This window comes from Chiloscyllium plagiosum, unplaced genomic scaffold (genome assembly GCF_037043375.1).
Source record: "Chiloscyllium plagiosum isolate Xiang-an unplaced genomic scaffold, Cpla_swu_hap1 HiC_scaffold_29, whole genome shotgun sequence".
Lineage (NCBI taxonomy): Eukaryota > Metazoa > Chordata > Chondrichthyes > Orectolobiformes > Hemiscylliidae > Chiloscyllium > Chiloscyllium plagiosum.
The window spans coordinates 43,038,522-43,061,029 of record NW_028270167.1 but is presented as its reverse complement, the minus strand read 5'-3'; the positions used below and the strand labels follow the sequence as shown (position 1 = coordinate 43,061,029).

Genomic DNA, 22,508 nt, shown 5'->3' with positions numbered 1-22,508 from the left:
GGTGCTCCGGTTTCTTCCCACAATCCAAGGATGCGCAGGTCAGGTGAGTTGGTCATGCTAAATTGCCAATAGTGTTCAGGAATGTGTAGGTTAGGTGCATTTGTCAGGGGTAAATATAGGGAAATAGGTCTGGGTGGGTTGGTGTGGACTTGTTGGGTCACAAATGGACTACCTCTCCACTGTCGGGATGCTATGATCACTATTACCCCTACCCTGTCCCTCCACGGCTCATCATCGCAGCGTGTCCAGCCCCGCCCCCGACTCTAGCCCTGCCCAATGGTAACACTGGGCAGAGTGTGACACCACTCTGTTTGGGTGTGAAGGTTCTTCAGTACGATGGCGCTTACAGCTCAGCGCTGGCTCTGGAAACGCGCCTTTACAGTTTCGGGGTTTGTTAGGGCCTGCGTGCCGCTGTTTAGCGCGGTGCACAGCAGGACCGTCTCCAGCTGTATTGACCGTGAGTGGAGTGTATGCCGGAGGCGGCAGGGTGCATGGGCTTTGGGGACAGTCCGGGCAATAGCGGTCAGCCACGGGCAGCTCTGTTTGCAGGAGCCGGGTAAATGCTTTCGGAGGAATCAGAGGACATTCAGCTGCGGGGAAATTGGAGAAGGTTCTTCTTACGTCAATGAAAGTTTAATGGACGCGTTCAAAGCCGTGACAAGTAAATGCGAAACTGCTGTAGTCATAGGGTTGGTAACTTGGTGATACCGGTTTAGGCTTGTTAGTAAAAGAGGTAGAGGCAGGTGAGATCAGATAAGTATTTGAAAAAGGTAAGATTTTGGGGTTAATAAGAAAAGAATAGACCTAATTGCATAGCATCCACAGAACTGACACAAGCACAGTGGACTGAATTTTTTTTTATCTTACAGCTTCCATAGGGCTCTCGGACGATCAAAAAGAATTCCAGAAAACTGCCTTTAGTTTTGCTTTGAATGAAATGAGTCCACACATGGCAGAGTGGGATCAGAAGGTAAAGTGACATCCTGCTAAATGTACATGTTCATGTTGACGGCTTCGAGGAGAAAGTGAGGTCTGCAGATGCTGGAGATCAAAGTTGAAACTTTATTGCTGGAACAGCACAGCAGGTCAGGCAGCATCCAGGGAACAGGAGATTCGACGTTTTGGGCACAGGCCCTTCTTCAGGAATGAGCAGAGAGTGTTCAGCAGGAGAAGATAAAAGGTAGGGAGGAGGGACTTGGAGGAGGGGCGTTGGAAATGTGATAGGTGGAAAGAGGTCAAGGTGAGGGTGATAGGTCGGAGTAGGATGGAGGCGGAGAGGTCAAGAAGAAGACTGCAGGTCAGGAAGGCGGTGCCGGGCTGGAGGGATCCGGCTGAGACAAGGTGGGGGGAGGGGGGATGAAGAAACTGGTGAAGTCCAAGTTCATCCCCTGCGGTTGGAGGGTTCCCAGTCGGAAGATAAGACGCTCCTCCTCCGACCGTCGGGTTGTCCAACCGCCACCAGGACAGAACCCCACTGGTCCTCACCTACCACCCCACCAATCTCCATGTACAGCGCATCATCCGCCGTCATTTCCGCCACCTCCAAACAGACCCCAGCACCAAGGATATATTTCCCTCCCCTCCCCTATCAGCTTTCCGTAGTGACCACTCCCTCCGCGACTCCCTTGTCAGATCCACACCCCCCACCGACCCAACCTCCACTCCCGGCACCTTCCCTTGCAACCGCAGGAGGTGCAACACTTGCGCCCACACCTCCCCCCTCACTTCTCTCCAAGGCCCCAAAGGAAACTTCCATATCCGCCACAGATTCACCTGCACCTCCACCCACATCATCTACTGCATCCGCTGCAGCCGGTGTGGCCTCCTCTATATTGGGGAGACAGGCCGCCTACTTGCGGAGCGATTCAGAGAGCACCTCTGGGCCACCCGGACGAACCAACCCAACCAACCTGTAGCACAGCATTTCAACTCCCCCTCCCACTCCACCGAGGATATGCAGGTCATTGGACTCATCCACCGCCAAACCACAACAACCCGACGGTCGGAGGAGGAGCGTCTTATCTTCCGACTGGGAACCCTCCAACCGCAGGGGATGAACTTGGACTTCACCAGTTTCTTCATCCCCCCTCCCCCCACCTTGTCTCAGCCGGATCCCTCCAGCCCGGCACCGCCTTCCTGACCTGCAGTCTTCTTCTTGACCTCTCCGCCTCCATCCTACTCCGACCTATCACCCTCACCTTGACCTCTTTCCACCTATCACATTTCCAACGCCCCTCCTCCAAGTCCCTCCTCCCTACCTTTTATCTTCTCCTGCTGAACACTCTCTGCTCATTCCTGAAGAAGGGCCTGTGCCCGAAACGTCGAATCTCCTGTTCCCTGGATGCTGCCTGACCTGCTGTGCTGTTCCAGCAATAAAGTTTCAACCTTCATGTTGACGGCACCAACTTATATTTAAAGTAGAACATTGTATAAAACACAGTGGTGTACACCTGTTGAATTGGATCAGACCTTTGCCATATCCATTTACAAATGATGAAGACAATAGTGAATCGTGAATCATTCCTGAAGAAGGGCTAATGCCCGAAACGTCGATTCTCCTGTTCCCTAGATGCTGCCTGACCTGCTGCGCTTTTCCAGCAACACATTTCCATCTCTGATCTCCAGCATCTGCAGACCTCACTTTCTCCTGAATCATAAAAAGGCAAGGTGGAAGAGCCCACAGTTGTCTTCATCCAGAAGTGAAGAGTGCACAATCTTTTTCTTGAAGCCTTATTATTACAGAGATGTTGTAGCCTTTAGGAGAAAGTGAGGACTGCAGATGCTGGAGATCAGAGCTGAAAATGTGTTGCTGGAAAAGCGCAGTAGGTCAGGCAGCATCCAAGGAGCAGGAGAATCGACGTTTCTTCTGAGCCCTTCTTCAGAATTGTAGCTTTTAGTCAACTTGATTTTGACTCCACTTGCTATCAGAAAACAGGAAATTTGCCACGAACAATAGATTAATTGCTCTAACTGGACCACCACAGTGTTTTATGTTCCAAACAAAGAATCATGATCAAAGTTATCCACAAGTGCCTGCAAATGGAACCATAATCTTTTGTTCTATTGAAATCTTTCATAATATTAAAGCACCAACTCAGTTGTTGAAATTAATTTTCCATTTACATGTCCATTCTCCCACCTTTTGCCAATCTGAGTAAACAGTTTAAAACTACTCTAACTTGTTTTGTAGTTAATTATTCAGTCTGTTACTTGCTAATTCCATCTATTCAGACATTAGCCATAGATCCTTTGAAAATCCAAGTAATAAAGGGAGCATACTATAGGCTGCCTTAATCACTTTATCCTTCTGTTCTAAAACCTTAAGGGACTGATGTACTTCACACCAAGGTCCCTCTGACCCTTGGTATTTCCCAGAGTCCTGATATTGGTCAGGTATTCAGTTGCTTTGTTTGCCCTACCGAAGTGTATCACTTCACATTTATCATGATTGAATTTTATTTGCTACTGATCAGCTCTTCTAAACAGTTTGTCAAAACCCTCTACAACTTCCTGATTAACCCTCTCAGATTGAAGTCTAAGTCATTTATAAAAACTATAAACAGCAGAGGCCCCAACATGAACCACTTGTGAGACATCAACTTGCAGTTGGAAAGCACACTTCAACCATTAACTGTTTCCTGCCGTTTAGCCAATTGTGGATCCACTTTGCCAAACTTTCTTGGATACCATGGTAAGGTTCTTGAGATGCACTGGTGTCCCTACTTCTGAGTCTTACCTGCCATTGAGATGTGAAACAACATGTATAAACGCTTTGATTAAGATATTTAAAACCAGGTGAGAATGTGAATTCTGCAACAGATAATTCACTACCATCTGCAAAACACAAACCAGGCAAGTGATGGAGCCCTCCTCGCTTGCCCAGATAATTGTCGTTGGAACTGCACTAAGATATTCTAACGTCAGGGACATTTAAGCCACTGCTGGACAAGCCCATGGATAGTAGTGAATTGAGGATGTGTAGGTTATCTTAGATTAAGGTAAATGCTCAGTACAGCATCATGGGCTGAAGGGCCTGTACTGTGCTGTACTATTTTATGTTCTATTTAACACCATCCAGAATATAGCTGCCCATTCGATTAAGATGCTATACATGCATCTGAACATTTAGTATCCTGATGGAGAAAATATAGCTGTCTACAGCATGCATTAAATTATTCTGTAACATACACAATTCAAGTGAAGGGCAGCAGGTGCACGGGAATACTATCACCTCCAGGTTCCCCTCCCAGTCTAAAAGTATCCTGAGTACAGGACGTACTCAAATAGAGACTTGGGCAATTCAAGGAGAATGTTTGCTGTCACTTTCTGATAACCAGAATGAGCATTACATGCTGACAATTTGAGAATTATTAATTAAATAAGGTATGATGAAGTGCAATTTGGATCCCCTAGCCATCTGATCCTTTCTACTGGATAAACAGTGACACAAATGTCACCTGTCAATATATAGTTTTAACCCAATGGATCTGAAATTTGACCTATCGATTCTTAAAATTACATTTTAAGAATGGATAATTGGTGCTTTTCTGTAGTGTGTTCATTTAAATAAATTAGGTTTTGTACAGTCATTATTGATTAAATTTGTTAAGTCAAGATTAATTATGTTGGTGTTACTATTTTAATGTTTGCAATCACATTAACTACAACTGCTATCATCAGTTAAGTCCTTTTGCATTTAGACGCCCCTCCCCCAAGTCCCTCCTCCCTACCTTTTATCTTAGCCTGCTGGACAAACTTTCCTCATTCCTGAAGAAGGGCTTATGCCCGAAACGTCGATTCTCCTGTTCCCTGGATGCTGCCTGACCTGCTGCGCTTTTCAAGCAACACATTTTCAGCTCTGATCTCCAGCATCAGCAGACCTCACTTTCTCCTCCTTTTGCATTTAGAATAGAACAAAGCCACCTTTCAAACTGAACAGAATGAATGCTTAAGGGAATGATTGTAGATACTGCAATGGCCTGAATTTTGTTATGATAATGACAGCGAAGTGTTTCGTTATACCATTGATACTAACAGTAACTTCAGAAGTCTGGTCATGTACAGAATAACATGAAATCCGTAACAATAAATGATGTTGCTATTGACATCCACACCTTCATGAATAAATAGCGTATCTCTGCTATTTCAGAAGTTGCACTGCAGAGGTTTCCCCCAGACGGTAATCTCTACTGTGGTCCTGATCAGTGGTACTATTTGTCTCACTTGAGCTATCCTGGAAAAATTTGGAGCTTATTGACTGGAGTGTAACTGCTTTTCATAGCAGAGAGTGTCACAATTACCATAAAACATCCTCATACTCCGTGGAAAGTTAACTCTGTAGTTATGGAAAGTCATTATTCTGATTAAAAATTCCATCGTTTAAAATTATTTTCTTTTTTGTAGAAATCTTATTTTTAGTGCTAAATACAGTTATTACATTTTTGCTCTTTGGAAATAGAAATGAAAAGTGGTGGATTTTTAAGTGTGTTTAACCTCCTGACTTGTTGGGTGAGTAGAAATCTTGACGTAAGTCACCAGCCAGCTTTATTCAGTGTGTAGTCAGCTCACCTGCTTTGCAGCTAACCACAAAGTCCTGGCCTGTTTCACCTTGCAGAAAATGTATATGCAAGATGGATGTTGAGTCCTAGCATCAGCTACTTATCTTTATTTGGTAATTTGCGGCATCCTTCAGTGGTTATTGTTGTTTTGAGAATGCTAGCTGTAATCACTACAGTTCATCTATTACTAAATATATGCAATTTACTGGTTTAAATCTCCACAGGTGTAATATGGGTCTATATTACACAAGCTGAAGGCATGTCATAGAGTCATAGAGATGTACAGCATGGAAACAGACCCTTTGGTCCAACCCGTCCATGCCCACCAGATATCCCAACCCAATCTAGTCCCACCTGCCAGTACCCAGTCCACATCCCTCCAAACTCTTCCTATTCATATACCCATCCAAATGCCTTTTAAATGTTGCAATTGTATCAACCTCCACCACTTCCTCTGGCAGCTCATTTCATATACGTACCACCCTCTGTGTGAAAAAGTTGCCCCTTAGGTCTCTTTTATATCTATCCCCTCTCACCCTAAACCTATGCCCTTTAGTTCTGGACTCCCCCACCCCAGGGAAAAGACTTTGTCTACTTATCCTATCCATGCCCCTCATGATTTTGTAAACCTCTATAAGGTCACCCCTCAACCTCCGACGCTTCAGGGAAAACAGCCCCAGCCTGTTCAGCCTCTCCCTATAGTTCAAATCCTCCAACTCTGGCAACATCCTTGTAAATCTTTTCTGAACCCTTTCAAGGTTCACAATATCTTTCTGATAGGAAGGAGACCACAACTGCACACAATATTCCAACAGCTGCAACATGACCTCCCAACTCCTGTATTCAATACTCTGACCAATAAACAAAAGCATACCAAACGCCGCCTTCACTATCCTATCTACTTGCGATTCCACTTTCAAGGAGCCATGAACCTGCACCCCAAGGTCTCTTTGTTCAGCAACACTCCCGAGGACCTTACCATTAAGTGTATAAGTCCTGCTAAGATTTGCTTTCCCAAAATGCAGCACCTCACATTTATCTGAATTAAACTCAAACTGCCACTTCTCAGCCCATTGGCCCATTTGGTCAAGATCCTGTTGTAAACTTTCTTCGTTGTCCACTACACCTCCAATTTTGGTGTCATCTGCAAACTTACTGACTGTACCTGTTATGCTCACATCCAAACCATTTATGTAAATGACAAAAAGTACTGGACCCAGCACCGATCCTTGTGCTGTGATATACTTTATACTTCATACATTATTACACATAATAATAATAATTATTATTATTACACAGAGGGGACTATCAATTTGAGGGATTGTATATTTTCAGTATTTCCTTTTGGGTTTTGTTCTGAAGTGAAAGATTATAAGATGTAGGAGCAAAAGTAGTCTATTCAGTGAAATCATGGCTGTTCTTTAAGGCGAGTGGTGAAATATTTAAAGAAGATGCATGAGAAAAAGAGTGGTAGGTGCCTGGCTTGTGCTACCAGGGAAGATGGTAAAAGGAGAGACAGTAGCAATGTTTAAGAAGCATTTAAACAAACACATGAACAGGCAGGGAATAGAGGGAATACACCATGTGCAAGCAGATAGAATTAGTTTAGAATGCTTTTGTAGTTGACGTAGACATGTTGGGACAAAGGTCCTGTTCCTGTGCTGTGCAGTACTGATCTATGTTCTGATAATCCTCAATCAATTTTTCTGGCTTATCCGCAAGTCTTGATTACTTTAGTCATTAGAAATGTGGCCAACGCAGCCTTGAATATACTTAACGACCCAGCTTTGACAGCCCTATGCTGTAAAGAATTCTACAGATTTACCATTCTGAGAGAAAACTTGAGAAATGAACAACTGCTTACTCTGAGATTTTGCTCTTTGGTCCTGGAATGTCAGGGGGGGAAACAACGTCTCCCCATCGACTTTGTCAAACCCCTAAGAATTTTGCATGTTTCTATAAGGTCCTCTCTCATTCTTCTGAACTCCAGTAAGTACAAGCCCAAACTATTCAACCTTTCCTCCTAAAGTCCTTCCATACCTGCAATGAACTTAGTTAACCTTCTCTAGACTACCCACAATACCAGGATTTTTTTTTAAGATAAGGCAACTGAGACTGTTGAAAGTACTCGGTGGCTCAGTGATTAGCACTGCTGCCTCACAGTGCCAGGGACCCGAGTTCGATTTCAGCCTCTGGCAACTGTCTGTGTGGAGTTTGCATATTCTCCCTGTGTCTGCGTGGGTTTCCAATGGGTGCTCCGGTTTCCTCCCACAATCCAAAGATGTGCAGGTTAGGTAAATTGGCCGTGCTAAATTGCCCATAGTCTTAGTTAGAGTTTAATGTAGAGTAATTTGGTAGGAGAATGGATTTGGGTGAGGTACTGTTCGGAGGGTCGGTGTGGACTTGTTGGGCCAAAGGGCTGTTTCCACATTGTAGGGATTCTATGGTTCTGCTTCAGCTGTGGTCTGATCAGTTACTGGTATAATTTAAGCAAAGCTTTCCTATTTTTTTAATAAAAATTCCCTTTGAAATAAAGGCTAGTGGATGCTAACTTTTTGTGATTTGTATACCAGCAACCACAAATTCCTCTGTGCAGCTTTTTTACAATCTTTTCTGTTTTAAATTATATTTAGTTCTTCTGTTCTTCCCATCAAAGTGCAAAACCTCACATTTTCCCACATTATATTCTATCAGCTATGATTTTGGTCAGTTGCTAGCTCTGTCTTTATCTATCTGTAGACTCTTAGGTCATCATCACCACTTGCCTTTCTACCTATTTTTGTCAACCTCAAACTTAGCGAAAGTATATTTACTTCTATTATCCAAGTCGCTATTTTGTAAATAATTGTGGCTGCTGTATCTTTCCTTGGCTTACAGTTGGCATCCTGAAAATGACTCCTTTTATCCCAACTCTCTGCTCTGTTAGTTAGCCAATCCTACCTCCTCAACCCTTTATACTACCTCAAATACCAGGGTTCTTATCTTATTGAGTAGTCTTATGTATGGTACATTATCGAATGCCTTTTGGAAATCCAAATATATTACATCTTCTGGCTCCCCTTTATCCACTATTTGTTACAACCTCAAAAACTGTAATATATTTGTCATGCATGATTTCTTGTTCATGAAGCCATGTTGAGTCTACTTGATTATATTATACATTTCTACTTGCTCCACTATTAAATCTTTTATAATAGCTTAAAATTTGTAATTTGGAAGATTAGACCAACTTGCCTGTTGTTGTCTTTCTGTTGTAAATAAGGGTGTTCCATAGACAGTTTTCCAATTCTCTGAGATTTTTCTAGGATCCAACAATTCTTGGCGGATTAAGACAGTGCATCCACTATTTCTGTAGCCGCTTCTTTTTAAAACCTAGGTGTAACCCATCAAGCCCAGTGGATGGTTAACCCCAGTAGTTTCCTTAAACTTTCTGTTCACTGGTAATTATATTTATTTCCTCCTCTTCCCCCATTTCGTATTTTTGTAATGCCAATAGTGTCTTGTCCTGCGAAGACCGGGAAATATTTGTTTAACTCTTCTGCCGTTTCTTGTTACCCCATTATTTCCCTTGCTTCATTCTCTGTTGTCTGTCTCTTACTTTTTATATCTTTAAGAAGGCTCTACTGTCTGTTTTTGTTACCTTCTGGTTTGACATTATAGTTTATTTTGGTCATCTTATGATGGCTGTTAAAACTTCCTCAGTCTTCTGATTTTTTCCATGTTGTATGTTTTTGCTTCCTTTCTTTAAAAGGTCTTTTATCATTTATGTCTTTTAATATTGAGCAGGAAATCTTTCCAGTGGAGACAATGAGGAAAGCTGCACAACTTGGATTTGGTGGGATTTATGTTCGTCAAGATGTTGGGGGATCAGGACTATCACGAGTGGACACCTCGATTATATTTGAAGCATTATCAACAGGCTGTGCAAGTACCACTGCTTACATCAGCATTCATAAGTAAGTAGCATTGAAAATTGCACCCAACCCACAAGTACTTTAAAATTTCCAGAGCAACTGATCCTCTCCCTGTAGTGTTATTGCTCATCACAGCAACAACAGTGGATGTCTTATACAGTGTATATGAGTGGAGAGGTTTTGCAGGAGTAAAAAGGAACTAGCAATAGTAGGGGAATTTGAGGACTTCAATGAAGACATGATTGAAGAGGCACCTTTTGAAAAAGTTCTTGAAAGAGTAGTGGGGAAAGTCTGTAGAGTGCAACAAGTATTGGTGCTTGGGCCGCAATTATTTATAACATATGTTAACGACTTGAATGAGGAAAGTCGAAGTACTGTAGCCACACTTATGGATGAGAAAATAGATGGAAAGGAGAGTGTTGAGAATAACATAAACTGTAGCGGGATATAGGGCAATGTAAGCGAGCAGGCAAAAACTTGCCAGATGGAATCTAATGTGGGAAAATGTAAGGTTTGGCAAAAAGAATACAGGAGCCACTTATTATTTAAAAAGACTGAAGGAAGCTACCGAATTTAGGAATTCTCATGCATGAATCATAAAAAGCTAACTTCCATGTTCAGCAGGTAAGAGGGAAGGCAAATGGAATGTTGGCTTTTATTTCAAAGGGGCTGGAGTATAAAGGTTGGGGAGGTTTTACTACAACTACATAAGGTACGAGTTAATCCACAGCTGACATACTGTGAACAGTTTTGAGCCCCTTAGCTAAAGGAAGATATGCTGGCATCGGAGGCAGTCCAGAGAAGGTTTATGAAGTTGATACCAGGAATAGAAATACTCCTCTTATGAGGAAAGAAATAACCCAGAAACACCTCTGGAACATCAATCACAACTTAACAGCCATTCATTTTATCATCAATAACCTGCACACACTAAGGAAGGAGAGGTCCAGAGTGGGAGTCAGCCCAAGTGAGTATATGGTGTGGGGAATTTGGAGGTAGTATCAAAGTTTGGTGCAGCAGGCAAGCGGTGTTGTTTGCTTGTTTTTTTGGCTCATAGCTTGTAAGATATTTTTTAACAGAATAAATCGAAGCCAAGGATCAAGGGCTCAGCACAAGAGTGACAGTGCAGGTAAACCTGTTGATAGCTTCTAATATGACTATCGACTCTAGGTTACTTTCAAAATGAAGGTAAATAGGGGAAATGTTTATAGGTTACAAATTAAATGACCAATAGGAAAATTTCTAAGTCAAATTAAGAACTAAGTACTGTAAATAAAATAGATATTCAAGTTTGGGTGATCTGCTGTCCTGCATGATGTGGAAGCTATTGTTGTTCATAGTGACCACATCTATAAGAACTGTTCGTTGGTTGAGGAACTCTGGCAGTCTGATTTTCAAACACTGCGACACATTGGAAGGGAAAAAGTTACCCTCTGTGTTTCAGGAGGCAGTCACACCTTATATTAGTTGCCTTGAATTTGGTCAGGGACAGGATTGTGTGACTATGAGTGAGGTAGGTAGAGGGATCCAGACAATTATGTTGTAGAAGCTCTTGAGCTTGTCCAGCAAGTGTGAGATTCTTGCTCCCTGTGTAGATGAAAGTGTGGATTGTAGCAAGGATGAGCAAACTGACCATGGCACTGTGGTACACTTGTGGTTCAAGACTAGAGAGAGAAAAAGAAGTGTAGTTGTAATCAGGGATTGTATAGTTGGCGGAATAGATGCTGTTCTCTATGGCCAGGATCGAGAGTACTGAAGGCTGTAGAGCCTGCCTGGTGCCTGATTCAGGGTATCAAATCTGGGCTACAGAAGAATTTGGAGTAGGAGGGGAAAAATTCAGATGTCGTGATCTATATAGATACCAATAATATCGCTAGAAAGAGGTTCTGGTGATGGAGTATGAGCTTCTTTGTGCTAAATTAGAAAGTAGAACCAAAAAGTACTCCACAACCACCTGATGAAGGATCAGCGCTCCGAAAGCTAGTGCTTCCAAATAAACTTGGTGTTGTGTGATTTTTAACTTTGTACACCCCAGTCCAACACCAGCATCTCCAAATCACAACTATTACAGTAATCATAGGGAACTGCAATATGCAGGTAGACTAGGAAAATCAGATTGGTAGCAGTTCTCCGGAAAGTGGAATTTCTGTGGAATGGGTTGTTTTGGAGCAGCTTGTAGAAGAGTCCACTAGGGATCGGGCAATTCTGGATTTGATTATGTTTAATGAGGAAGACTTGATTAGGGAGCTGAAGGTGAAGAATCCCCCAGGGGGCAGTGCCCATAATATGATGAATTCACCCTGCAGTTTGAGAGGGAGAAGCTGGAATCAGATGTAACAGTATTATAGTTGAGTGAAGGTGATGACAAAGACATGGGCTGGCCAGAGTTGTTTGGAAGGAGAGCCTAGCAGTGAAGAGAGTGAAGCAGCAATGGCAGGAGTCTCTGGGGATAATTCAGGACACACAGGAAAAATTCATCCAAAGGAAGAAACAATGTACTAAAGGGAGGAAACCTGGCTGACAAGGGAAGTCATGGACAGCATAAAAGCAAAAGAACAAAACATAGAATGTGAAGAAGATTATTGGGAAGCATTAGATTAGAAACCCTTTAAAAACCTGCAGAGGATAACTTCATAAAAAAACGGATTCGAGGATGAAATATGAGCAGAAGCTAGTTTGTAATATAAAAGATGATTACAAGATTTTTTTTAACATTAAAACAAAAGAAAGAGATGAGTGGACATTGTACCACTGGAAAATGTGGAACAAAAATGCATGGTACTTTGTATCAGTTTTCACAGTAGAAAACACCAGTAGTATACCAAATCTTCAAGAGCGATGGAGCAGAAGTGAGTGCAGTAGACGAAGGAGAATATGCTGGGGAAGCTGAAATTTATGAAGTTGGATTAATCACCTGGGCTAAACGGACTTCTCCCCAGAGTTCTGAAAGAGGTAGCTCAGGAGATTATGAAGACATTAGTAGTAGTGGTTCAGAAATGACTGGAGTCGGTGAGGCAAATGCAATATCTCTGTTTAAGGAGGGAGGAAGAAGACAAGAAACTTGACAAGTTTGCCTGATCTTTAATTTTGGTTGTTAGCAAGATTTTAGCATCTGTTATTCAGGATGAGATTTGGAGTACTTGGAAGTGCGTGGTAAATAGGGCTGAGTCAGCGTGGCATTGTCAAGGAGAAGTCATGCCTGACTAATGCACCTAACTGATAAGGGGATTGAGAGTTACAGGGACAAAGTGGGAGGATGAGATTGGGAAGCATATCAGCCATGATCAAATGGCAGAACTGATGGAGCAGACTTACGCTATTTGGTCATATAACTTAAGGGCTCCTTCTTTGTCTTCTGCCCTTCAGCCTCTCTATTAGTATTTTTTTCTGGCTGACCTCTTCTCCCTATCCTGCAAAAAAGTTTACTTTTTCCAAATCCTTCCACCCTTTTCTGTCCCATGCTAAGTAACACTTGCTTGTACCCATTGGAGTATGTTGGCTCTTTGACACCCAGCAACATTTCTATATTGAATTAATTGCATGAATTTATCACCTCATCTCTCTAACTTTTCTCAAACATCTGTTCTTCTGACTTTAGCCTCTTGTAACATCATCCCCTTCTTTTACCACATTGGATTTCCAATTCGGTCACTTTGGTTTTGCAATCCTGGAATTCCTTACTGAAATTCTATTGCCTCTCTTTTCCTAGCTTTCGATCCTATTAGGTTTCTTCCATTTTTATCTGTTTGTGTCCCTGAAACGTGCTAGGATGTTTTCCTGTGCAAAATGAGTTACGTAAATGCAAAGCTAAATACTAAATAATGGAAACCTGAAACAAAAACAACACTTTCCTCTATTGCAAAATTAGTAGACTTTGTCTAGCCTTCTATTAACAGATGTTTTCTCCAATTAAGTGTCATTGCCTTTGCTTCAAACTCTGTTTCCTAGATACTAACACCATCCTTTTCCCTGATAATTGAGATTAAGTCAGACTGTTTGTGATCATGATGTCATATTTGCTCCCAAGATGAATTCCAATCTCATTACCTGTGCCATCACGAAGTCTGCCTACTTCTCCATTCATAACATCACCTAACCTTTCCCCTTTCTCAGCTCGTCTGCTGCTAAGGCCTCATTCATATCTTCGTTAACCTTATGCTCGATTGTTTCAGCACACAACTGGCTAGGTTCCTGCATTCTATCCATGAAAGACTTCAGATCATCCAGAACTTTGCTGCCCATGTCTCATTTCACTTTCAGTTCTGTGTGTGCTGATCCACTCATCCACTTTTTCAAATACCTCTCTTTTCCCGAACTTTGTGAATGTTTCCCATGCCCTTTGAGATATCTACCTTCCTCTGAATCTAACTTATTGTACATTCCAGATTTTAATTGCTCCATTGTTGCTGACCTTACTTCCAGTGCCTAGTCTCCAAGCTCTGCAACATACCCAATCTCTACACTCCAAACCTCAATTTTGTGCTTATCTTATAATGTGCTGATCAATCTGAGCTAATATCTGTGCCTAGATGCTTAACTTTTCATTATAATGCTCCTGCGAAGCACCTTTTATTACTCTAAAGATGCTCTGTAAATACAATGCACACAACACAGCAGATCTGGCAGCACTAATTTTTCAGGTCATTAACTGATTATGTCAATTGGAAAAGGTTTTAAGTACTAAAGCAAAGAAAGGGGATGGTGGAGTTTCAGGAGAACAAGAAAAGAATTTCTCTATTGGTAGAATACAAGTGATACTAAAAGGCTAGGGGTAAGGGTGAGGCGTCACAGGGAATGGGACAATTAAATAACAAAAAAAAATACAGTGATGTAAATAGATAAAGGCAAAATTATTAACAACAGCTGCTGTTCAGAAAAAAAACCAAGACCTGTGCTGGTAGTTATCTGAAATTCTTCAAAATTATTCAGTTCAGAAGGACATTGCGTCCACTCAAAGTGCTGTTTCTTAAGCATACATTGAACTTCATTCAAGCACTGCAGTAGGTTATGGGCAAGTTTATATGATAGCAAAGCTACAGTCTTGACGATCAGAGGCACACTTAAAGAGTTAATGGAGGTGTTTTGTAGCGTGTATGCACAGGCAATAGAACATAGAACAGTACAGCGCAGAACAGGCACTACGGCTCTCGATGTTGTACCGACCTCGTCCCCTTACACTATCCCAGTGGCTGAGTTGACTACATTGGCATTCCACGCCCTTACCACTCTCTGTGTAAAGAACCTGCCTCTGACATCTGTCCTAAACCCCTCAAATTGTAGTTATGCCCCCTTGTACAAGCTGACATCATCATCCTAGGAAAAAGTCTTTCACTGTCTACCCTATCTAATCCTCTGAATTTCTTGTATGTCTCTATCAAATCCCCTCTTAGCCACCTTCTTTATAATGAGAACAAACCCAAGTCTCTCGGTCATTCCTCATAAGACCTTCCCTCCAGACCAGGCAACATTCTGGTAAATCTCCTCTACACCTTTTCCAATGCTTCCATATCCTTCCCGAAATATGGCAACCAGAACTGTACACAATATTCCAAGTGCGACTACACTAGCGTTTTGTATAGTTGCAGCATGATATTGTGGCTCTGGAACTCAATCCCTCTACCAATGAAACTCTAACACACCATATGCCTTCTTAACAGCACTGTCCACATGGATGGCAACTTTCAGGGATCTATGTACGTGGATTCCAAGATCCCTCTGCACATCCATATTACCAATAATCTTTTCATTGACATTGCCTGCCTGTTATTCTTCCCAAAGTGCATCATCTCACATTTATCTGCACTGAACTCCATTTGCCACCTCTCAGCCCAATTCTGCAGTTTATCCAATTCCCCCTGCCACCTGTAACATTCTTCCAAACTGTCCACTACTCCACTGACTTTAGTGTCATCTGCAAATTTACTAATCCATCTATCTATGCCTGTGTCTAAGTCATTTATAAAAATGACAAACAGCAGTAGTCCCAAAACAGATCCTTGTGGAACACCACTGGACTCCAGGGTGAATATTTTCCATCAACCACCACTCGCTGCCTTCTTTCAGAAAAGCAGTTTCTAATCCAAACTGCTAAATCACCCTCAATCCCATGACTCCACATTTTGTCCATTAGCCTACCATGTGGAACCTTATCAGAGGCTTTACTGAAGTCCATGTATACCACGTCAACTGCCCTACCCTCATCTACAAGCTTGCTTACCTTCTCAAAAACCTCAATGAGGTTTGTGAAACATGACCAGCCCTTGTCGAAACCATGTTGATTATCTGAAATCAAATTGTTGCTTGCTGGATGATTATAAATCCTATCTCTTATAATCCTTTCCAAAACCTTTTCTACAACAGAGGTAAGGCTCACTGGTCTATAATTACCTGGGTCATCGCTACTGCCCTTCTTGAACAAGGGCACAACATTTGCAATCCTCCAGTCCTCTGGTACTAACTCTAGTAGACAATGACTCCAATATCAAAGCAAAGGCTCTGCTATCTTCTCCCTAGCTTCCCAGAGAATCCTTGGATAAATCCTATCCGGCCTAGGGGACTTGTCTACTTTCACTCCTCTTTGTAACTAACCTCGATCCTTTCTAGTCTAATATCTCATATCACATTCTTCTCCTCTACAATATTCTCCTTTTCCTGAGTGAAAACTGATGAGAAATGTTTGTTTAGCACCTCTCTGATCGCCACAGGGTCCACACTCAACTTCCCACTTCTGTCTTTGACTGGCCCTATTCCTACCTTAGTCTTCCTTTTATTCCTCACATACCTGTAGAAAGCTTTAGGGTTCTCCTTTATTCTATTTGCTAAAGACTGCTCGTGTCCTCTCTTTGCTCTTATTAACTCCCTCTTTAAATCCTTCCTAGCTGATCTGTAACTCTCCATTGCCTCACCTGAGCCATCTTGTCTCATCAACACATAAGCTGCCTCCTTCCGCTTAACAAAAGCTGCAATTTCTGTAGTAAATCACAGTTCCCTTACCTTATCACATCCTCCCTGTCTGACAGGGACATACTTATCAAGGACACGCAATATCTGTTCCTGAAACCAGTTCCACATTTCCATTGTCTGCATCATTGCATTTTGCGACCCCATTCTGTGCATCCTAATTCTTGCCTAAACTCATCATAATTGTCCTTGCCCCATTGATAGCTCTTGACCTGTAGCATGTACCTAGAGTTATCGATGGGGCAGTATTTGGTCTCCTTATTGTAAAGTGGACCACATTGTGAACAGTTGATGCTTTATATTAAACTGAAAGAAGTCATGGCTTTATCTGATATGGGCCTTAGACATTGAGAACAGAGGAGGTGAAAGCTCTAACCTTTAGGAGTCCCCTGAGTCGATCCTGCTTGCTAATCTATTTCCATTTTGGATACAGGTCAGGATGATGGTTCCTCAGAATAGTACTGCCAGTCTTATGTCAGTGGCACATGGATGGCTGAGCTACACGGGGGAATTGGAATATGAATATAAGAGTAATATTAACAGGGGATTCCATTTTCGGGGACCAGACAGGTGTTTCTCCGACTATAGACATGACTACACAATGGTGTGTTGCCTGTCTTGTGCCAAGATAATGGATGCACTGTCTGAAGGGAGGGTGATCGGCCAGAGATCATGACCTATGTTGGTACTGAAGACTTAGATAGGAATGAGGACAAGCTCCTGAAAGCAGATTTCAGGGAGCTGTGTAGGAGATTGAAAAGAAGGGCTTCTAAGTGTGTAGTCTCAGGATTACTCCCAGTTCCAAGCCATAGCATCGAAACAGAAAAAATGAGCAATTGAACATAGAGCTGGTACATAAGGTTAGGGCATCAGATTTCTGGAGTATGGGGGAAGATGGAACTTGTAGAAGCTGGACTGTCTATAAGTATCTTTGCAGGGAAATTTGCCACTATTGTTAGGAAGGATTTAAACTAGATTAGATTACTTACAGTGTGGAAACAGGCCCTTCTGCCCAACAAGTCCACACCGACCCACCGAAGCGCAACCCACCCAGACCCATTTCCCTACACCTAACGCTACAGACAATTTAGCATGGCCAATTCACCTAACCTGCACATTTTTGGATTGTGGGAGGAAACCAGAGCACCCGGTGGAAACCCACACAGACACGGTGAGAATGTGCGAACTTCACTCAGTCGCCTGAGGTGGGAATTGAACCCGGGTCTCTAGCGCTGTGAGGCAGTAGTGCTAACCACTGTGCCACCATGCCGTGGAAGGGAATGGAAACCTTAAGTAAACTCAGCAGGGAATCAAAGACAGAAACTTAACAAGTGACTCTGAAAGACAAAGGAAACAGAAATTCTACACCACAGGAATTTGGCAGTGTTAAAAGGTGTACTTGCAAATGAAGCAGTATTACAAATTAAGCCAATAGGCTGAGGGCACATCAACACGTGGCAAGATGATGTCATTGGTATAACAATAATTTGGCTTAAAGACAGGCAAGACTGGCAGCTCTAGATAGTTTTCAGGCAGGATAAAGAAGGGGATGAAAAATGTCAGGGCTTAATATTGATGTTTAAAACACCAATTGTAGCAATGAGGAGGGAGCATATACTAAACGAAGCATCAAATCTGCCAAATGGGTTGAGCTCAGAAACAGGAAAAGGCAGCTATACTACTCGGTGTGTACAGTCAAATGTTAGAACAAATATGGAGGCGATTTTTTGTGCAGAAGGAAAAGTCTAATAATAGATAAGGATTTCAACTATTTGATGTTCAAATGGGCCACTTCTGTACCGTACAATTCTACCCAAATATCGACAAGGATACAATTGTGTTCAAGAGAGCCCAATTGAACACAATACGATAAGCCCAACAAGAGAGGGCATAATTCTAGATTTAGACTTTGGAAATGAAGCTGAACAGTTGGATGATTATCAATAGAATCATAGAATTTTGGAGTACAGAAGGAGGCCATTTAGCCAATAATGTCTGTCCTGGCTCTTGAAAGAGCTACCAAGCTAGACCCATTCTCCAACCCGATTTTTATAGCCCTCTAAATTCATTACTTTCAAACATATAACTAACTCACTTTTGAAATTTTCTATAGAATCTATCTCCTCTTAATCTTCTCTGCTGCAAGGAGAGTAAGACTAATTTCTCTAATATATCCTTGTATAAGGAATCCTTCATTCCTGGTATTATTTTTGTAAATCTCCTTTGCTGATGAATGGAATTGGCATATTCCTGTAGAAAAAAAAGTGAAGATTGGATGAGGTGCTTAAAATAGTTTGAAATAGTTATATATTTTAAAAAAAGCTGGGTTAAATGCTAATGGAAATCAAATGGATTGAAGACAATAAGAATGAGAAAGGAGATTTGAAAAGCCAATTGAAATGAAGAAGTAACTCATGAATAAATAGTATAAGTGTATAACTTCTTTGTCACATCACTATTCCCTTTGGCTGTTTAGGTTTCAGCAACGTAAGAACCATTGTAGGTCATTTGGTTCCTCCAGCCTGCTCTGCCATTCATCCAGATGAAAGCCATTCTCCTATACTATCCACATAATATCCAGAAATCTATCAATCTCTGAATATAATCAATATCTGAGCTGCTGTCTTTCAATCTCTCCTGCTAGTCACCTAACCACAGACCTTTATTTGTTCTTGTCCTACGCAACCTTTCCTCAAAATTTATTACATCTCTAACTTTTCTGATTTAAGATGACAGACTTAAAACTAGTATCTCTGATTTTCCAGACACCAAAGCTGCCAGACTGATGCTTTTTAACATATTTTCTATTTTACTGTTTTCAGTATCTACTGCAGAATTTTGTTTTTCCATTAGATTAAGTTAAAGGCTTTTACAAGGCATTAGTCAGAGTGAAATGAGATGAGGGGGATTTGATAGAAGAAAATTCTCACAAAAAATGTTGAACTGCACCCTTAAAAATGCTTTGTAGAATCCTGAGGGCTGTTCTGTAGAGAATAGGATAAACCATGTCACTGTAGAACATTCAGCCCTAACGTGAGCAGTCTTTAAGCTACTATAGCCCGCAGCAGAAAAGTAATATTAATAACCACCAAGAGAGTCATTAGTTAATTAAAGCTAGCAGCACAGTTTTGTAAAAGACAATTCTTGTCAAAAAGATTCTACTGATCAAGAGAGTAGAATCTGTAACATGGCTTTAGATTTATAGAAGATATTTGATTAACTACTAATTAGAATGCTTGTAAATCAAATTGAAGACACATTAAGGGAATATAGCAATTCAACAAAGGATGTTGTTAAATGGACAATCATGATTTGGAGATGCCGGTGTTGGACTGGGGTGTACAAAGTTAAAAATCACACAACACCAGGTTATAGTCCTTCAGGTTGAAGGAGCAGTGCTCCAACAGCTAGTGTTTTCAATTAAACCTGTTGGACTATAACCTGGTGTTGAGTGATTTTTAACTTTGAATGGACAAAGTAGCTAGTGGCTATTTTCCAGACTGGAAGATATAAACCTAATCCTAACCTGATCACAGGTGATTTCCCGGGGGTCAGTGATGGAATAACTATTCTGCTCAATGTGGGTAAATGATGTGGCTTAAGGACATAAGAGGTACTATGTCAAAATCAACAGATGACAAAAATAGAAAGTCAATGTTGGCTTTTAGTCTTTTTTTTATCATAATGCAAACGAAGCTTGGAGCTTGTGATTATCAACTCTGAACTGAATGTGTTGTTATTCAGCGTTCCAGTCTTAGCTGGAATGTCACTTAGGTGTCAAACTTACTGACTACAGTTTAAAAATGTTGTCTCTATTTTAGGTTATGCAGCTGGTTTTCATCATATATCAGGCCATAGATGAAATGCAGAGCGGGTTAGATGGTGGTACAGTGATAATGTCACTGTACTTATAATTTAATGGGGCCTTCTTGGTTGTAACTGTATCTCTGGATCGAGATGCCCGTGTTCAAGTCCAAACTACTCCAGAAGTGTGAAAAAACACCAGTGAACACCATTAGAAAAAATAGGTGAAATAAAAAAAAAATGAAAGCAGATGGTGGTGCAGTAGGAATGTCACTGGATTTTATAATTCAGTGAGGCTTTGTTGTGGTACAGTGGTCATAGGGAGACAGGGTAGTGAAGAAAATGTTTGGTACACTTCCCTTTATTGATCAATTCATTGAGTAAAGGACATAAAAACCGAAAGAACTGCAGATGCTTTAAATCAGAAACAAAAACAAAAGTTGCTGGAAAAGCTCAATGAATCTGAACAGTTCTGAAGAAGTGCCACCAGACCCGAAGCATTAACTCTGATTTCTCTTCACAGATGCTGCCACACCTGCAGCAACTTCTGTTTTTATTGACATTGAGTATAGCAGTTAGGAAGTCATGTTGTGGCTGTACAGGTCATTGGTTCGGCCTCTTTTGGAATACTGCATTCAATTCTGGTCTCCCTACTATAGGAAAGATGTTGTTAAACTTGAAATGGGCTTGGTATCAGACATGTAGCTGTCAGTGTCCAAGTCTGGTCCAGGAGAGGCTATTTCAGGGGCAGAGATATTCTCCCAGTGGATCTGTGCTAGCTGAGTGGTGAGGAGGGCAGATGGTAATAGGATTGCACATAAGCATGAGCATCACAGTTGGATGGCCATGGCTAGCACTTTCAAGCCGTCAATGATAGCAATGAGGGCTATCAGTCCCTGTAGTAGGCCTGTGCCCCATGACCCCAGCCAGGAGGCTGCCCAATCCCATAAGTCCCAGCAGGAGTTCTGATCATGCAGGACAGAAGCTGCCTGCCGGATATGTTGGGCCAGGTCTATGATGTTTTCACTAGGGTCAGGAATGTAAGTGCAGCAGTCAGCACCAATGAGGGCACATGTGTCCCCTTTTGCAGTGAGCAGGTAGTCCAGGGCCATCCTGATTTGCAGAGCCACAGTACGGATGGCAACAGCCTCCGCATTCAGCTGGGTGAGTGCACCTGCTGTGGAGTTTGCCACCTCCTCTAGTGTGGCGGCGAGTTTGTGGGCTTCTACCTGTAATCATAGGGTTGCAGAGTGGGGTGACATCAGGTAGAGAGCTGCTTCAGTGGCAGCGAGAGCTCGTCTGCTGTGGGTCATGGGCTTTGGGAAGGGAGGGGACTGAGAGTGATAAATGAATGGTCCGGCGTACCTGACATAGCAGCTCCCAGTCCAGGAAAATGGCAGCTATGGGTAGGCCACAGATAGAATAGGTGCCGTTGTTGGTCCGGAGACAGCGGGTCTGGGTCCCTGTCCAGACAATAAGGAAGGTGGGGTTCTCTCTGGTGCTGTTGAGGACCTGTAGGTTTAACATACTGCCTTCTGCAGCGGATCGGCGTGCTGCGGGAGTTAGGAGCAGGGAGTCGGTGCATCGGCTCCAGCCAGCCTCCCATCCGGATGGCTGTGTGGTTTTAAACAAAGGATTCCCCAGGTGGCCCTTGTGTGATAGTGTCAGCAATGGGTTAGAGCTGGGGGGCTCATGGGAGAGGTTGTAGACTGGGTAAAAGCACCCTTTACATTTGTCCAGGCGGTACCCCGCAGACCTCCAGCGGCTGAGCTATTTCACCATATTTGGGCGTGGCCAGTGTGGTAACTTCAGGGATCTGTCTGGGTCTAGCCACCATTCCACCATATCAGAGATGTTTAAGGGGATTGAGGCTAAAGGAATGCCCCCGTGAGAGTGGACAGGGACCCTAGTGCAGACCCACAGCGGGTCTGATTAAATCTCTGGGCATACGCATGGGCCATTTTGAGGAAGGTGTTGGCCTGTAAGTCATGGCGAGTTATGAAATGTGCTGCCCCTTGTCCCTGTTTAGCAGCAAGCCACAGTGTGTTGGTCAGACAGATCAGGCCGAGAGTGCTGACGGTGAAGGCTGCTGCGAGCAGCTGGATCCATCCTTGGTTGTTGGAGTGGTTTCTTCCTCTGTGTGATTCCTGTTCATAGGTTGTGGAGCCCTCTTGCAGTGGGTGGCATGTGTCCATTTAGGCCATCCTTCCAGTTTCGCAGCAGTCTGGGTTGTCATTAGATCAGGTACAGGCCTTTCCATCTATGGGAGAGA

The 22,508-nt window shown here is 42.4% G+C and overlaps 1 protein-coding gene across 3 annotated transcripts in view; it reads left to right on the top strand.

Annotated features, from left to right (window-relative positions):
• Nucleotides 1-304: 304 nt before the first annotated feature.
• Nucleotides 305-22,508, top strand: part of acad8 (acyl-CoA dehydrogenase family, member 8) — a 119,751-nt gene continuing 97,547 nt past the window's right edge. For 2 of the 3 annotated variants that reach the window (XM_087976540.1, XM_043676960.2), the window contains exons 1-3: nt 305-457; nt 870-970; nt 9,345-9,514. In XM_087976540.1, coding sequence (XP_087832666.1) covers nt 337-457; nt 870-970; nt 9,345-9,514 — 392 coding nt within the window. In that variant the 5' untranslated portion in view covers nt 305-336. Of the gene's footprint in view, nt 458-689; nt 771-869; nt 971-9,344; nt 9,515-22,508 lie in introns of those variants that run through there. The other variant, XM_087976541.1, reaches the window with a different exon arrangement.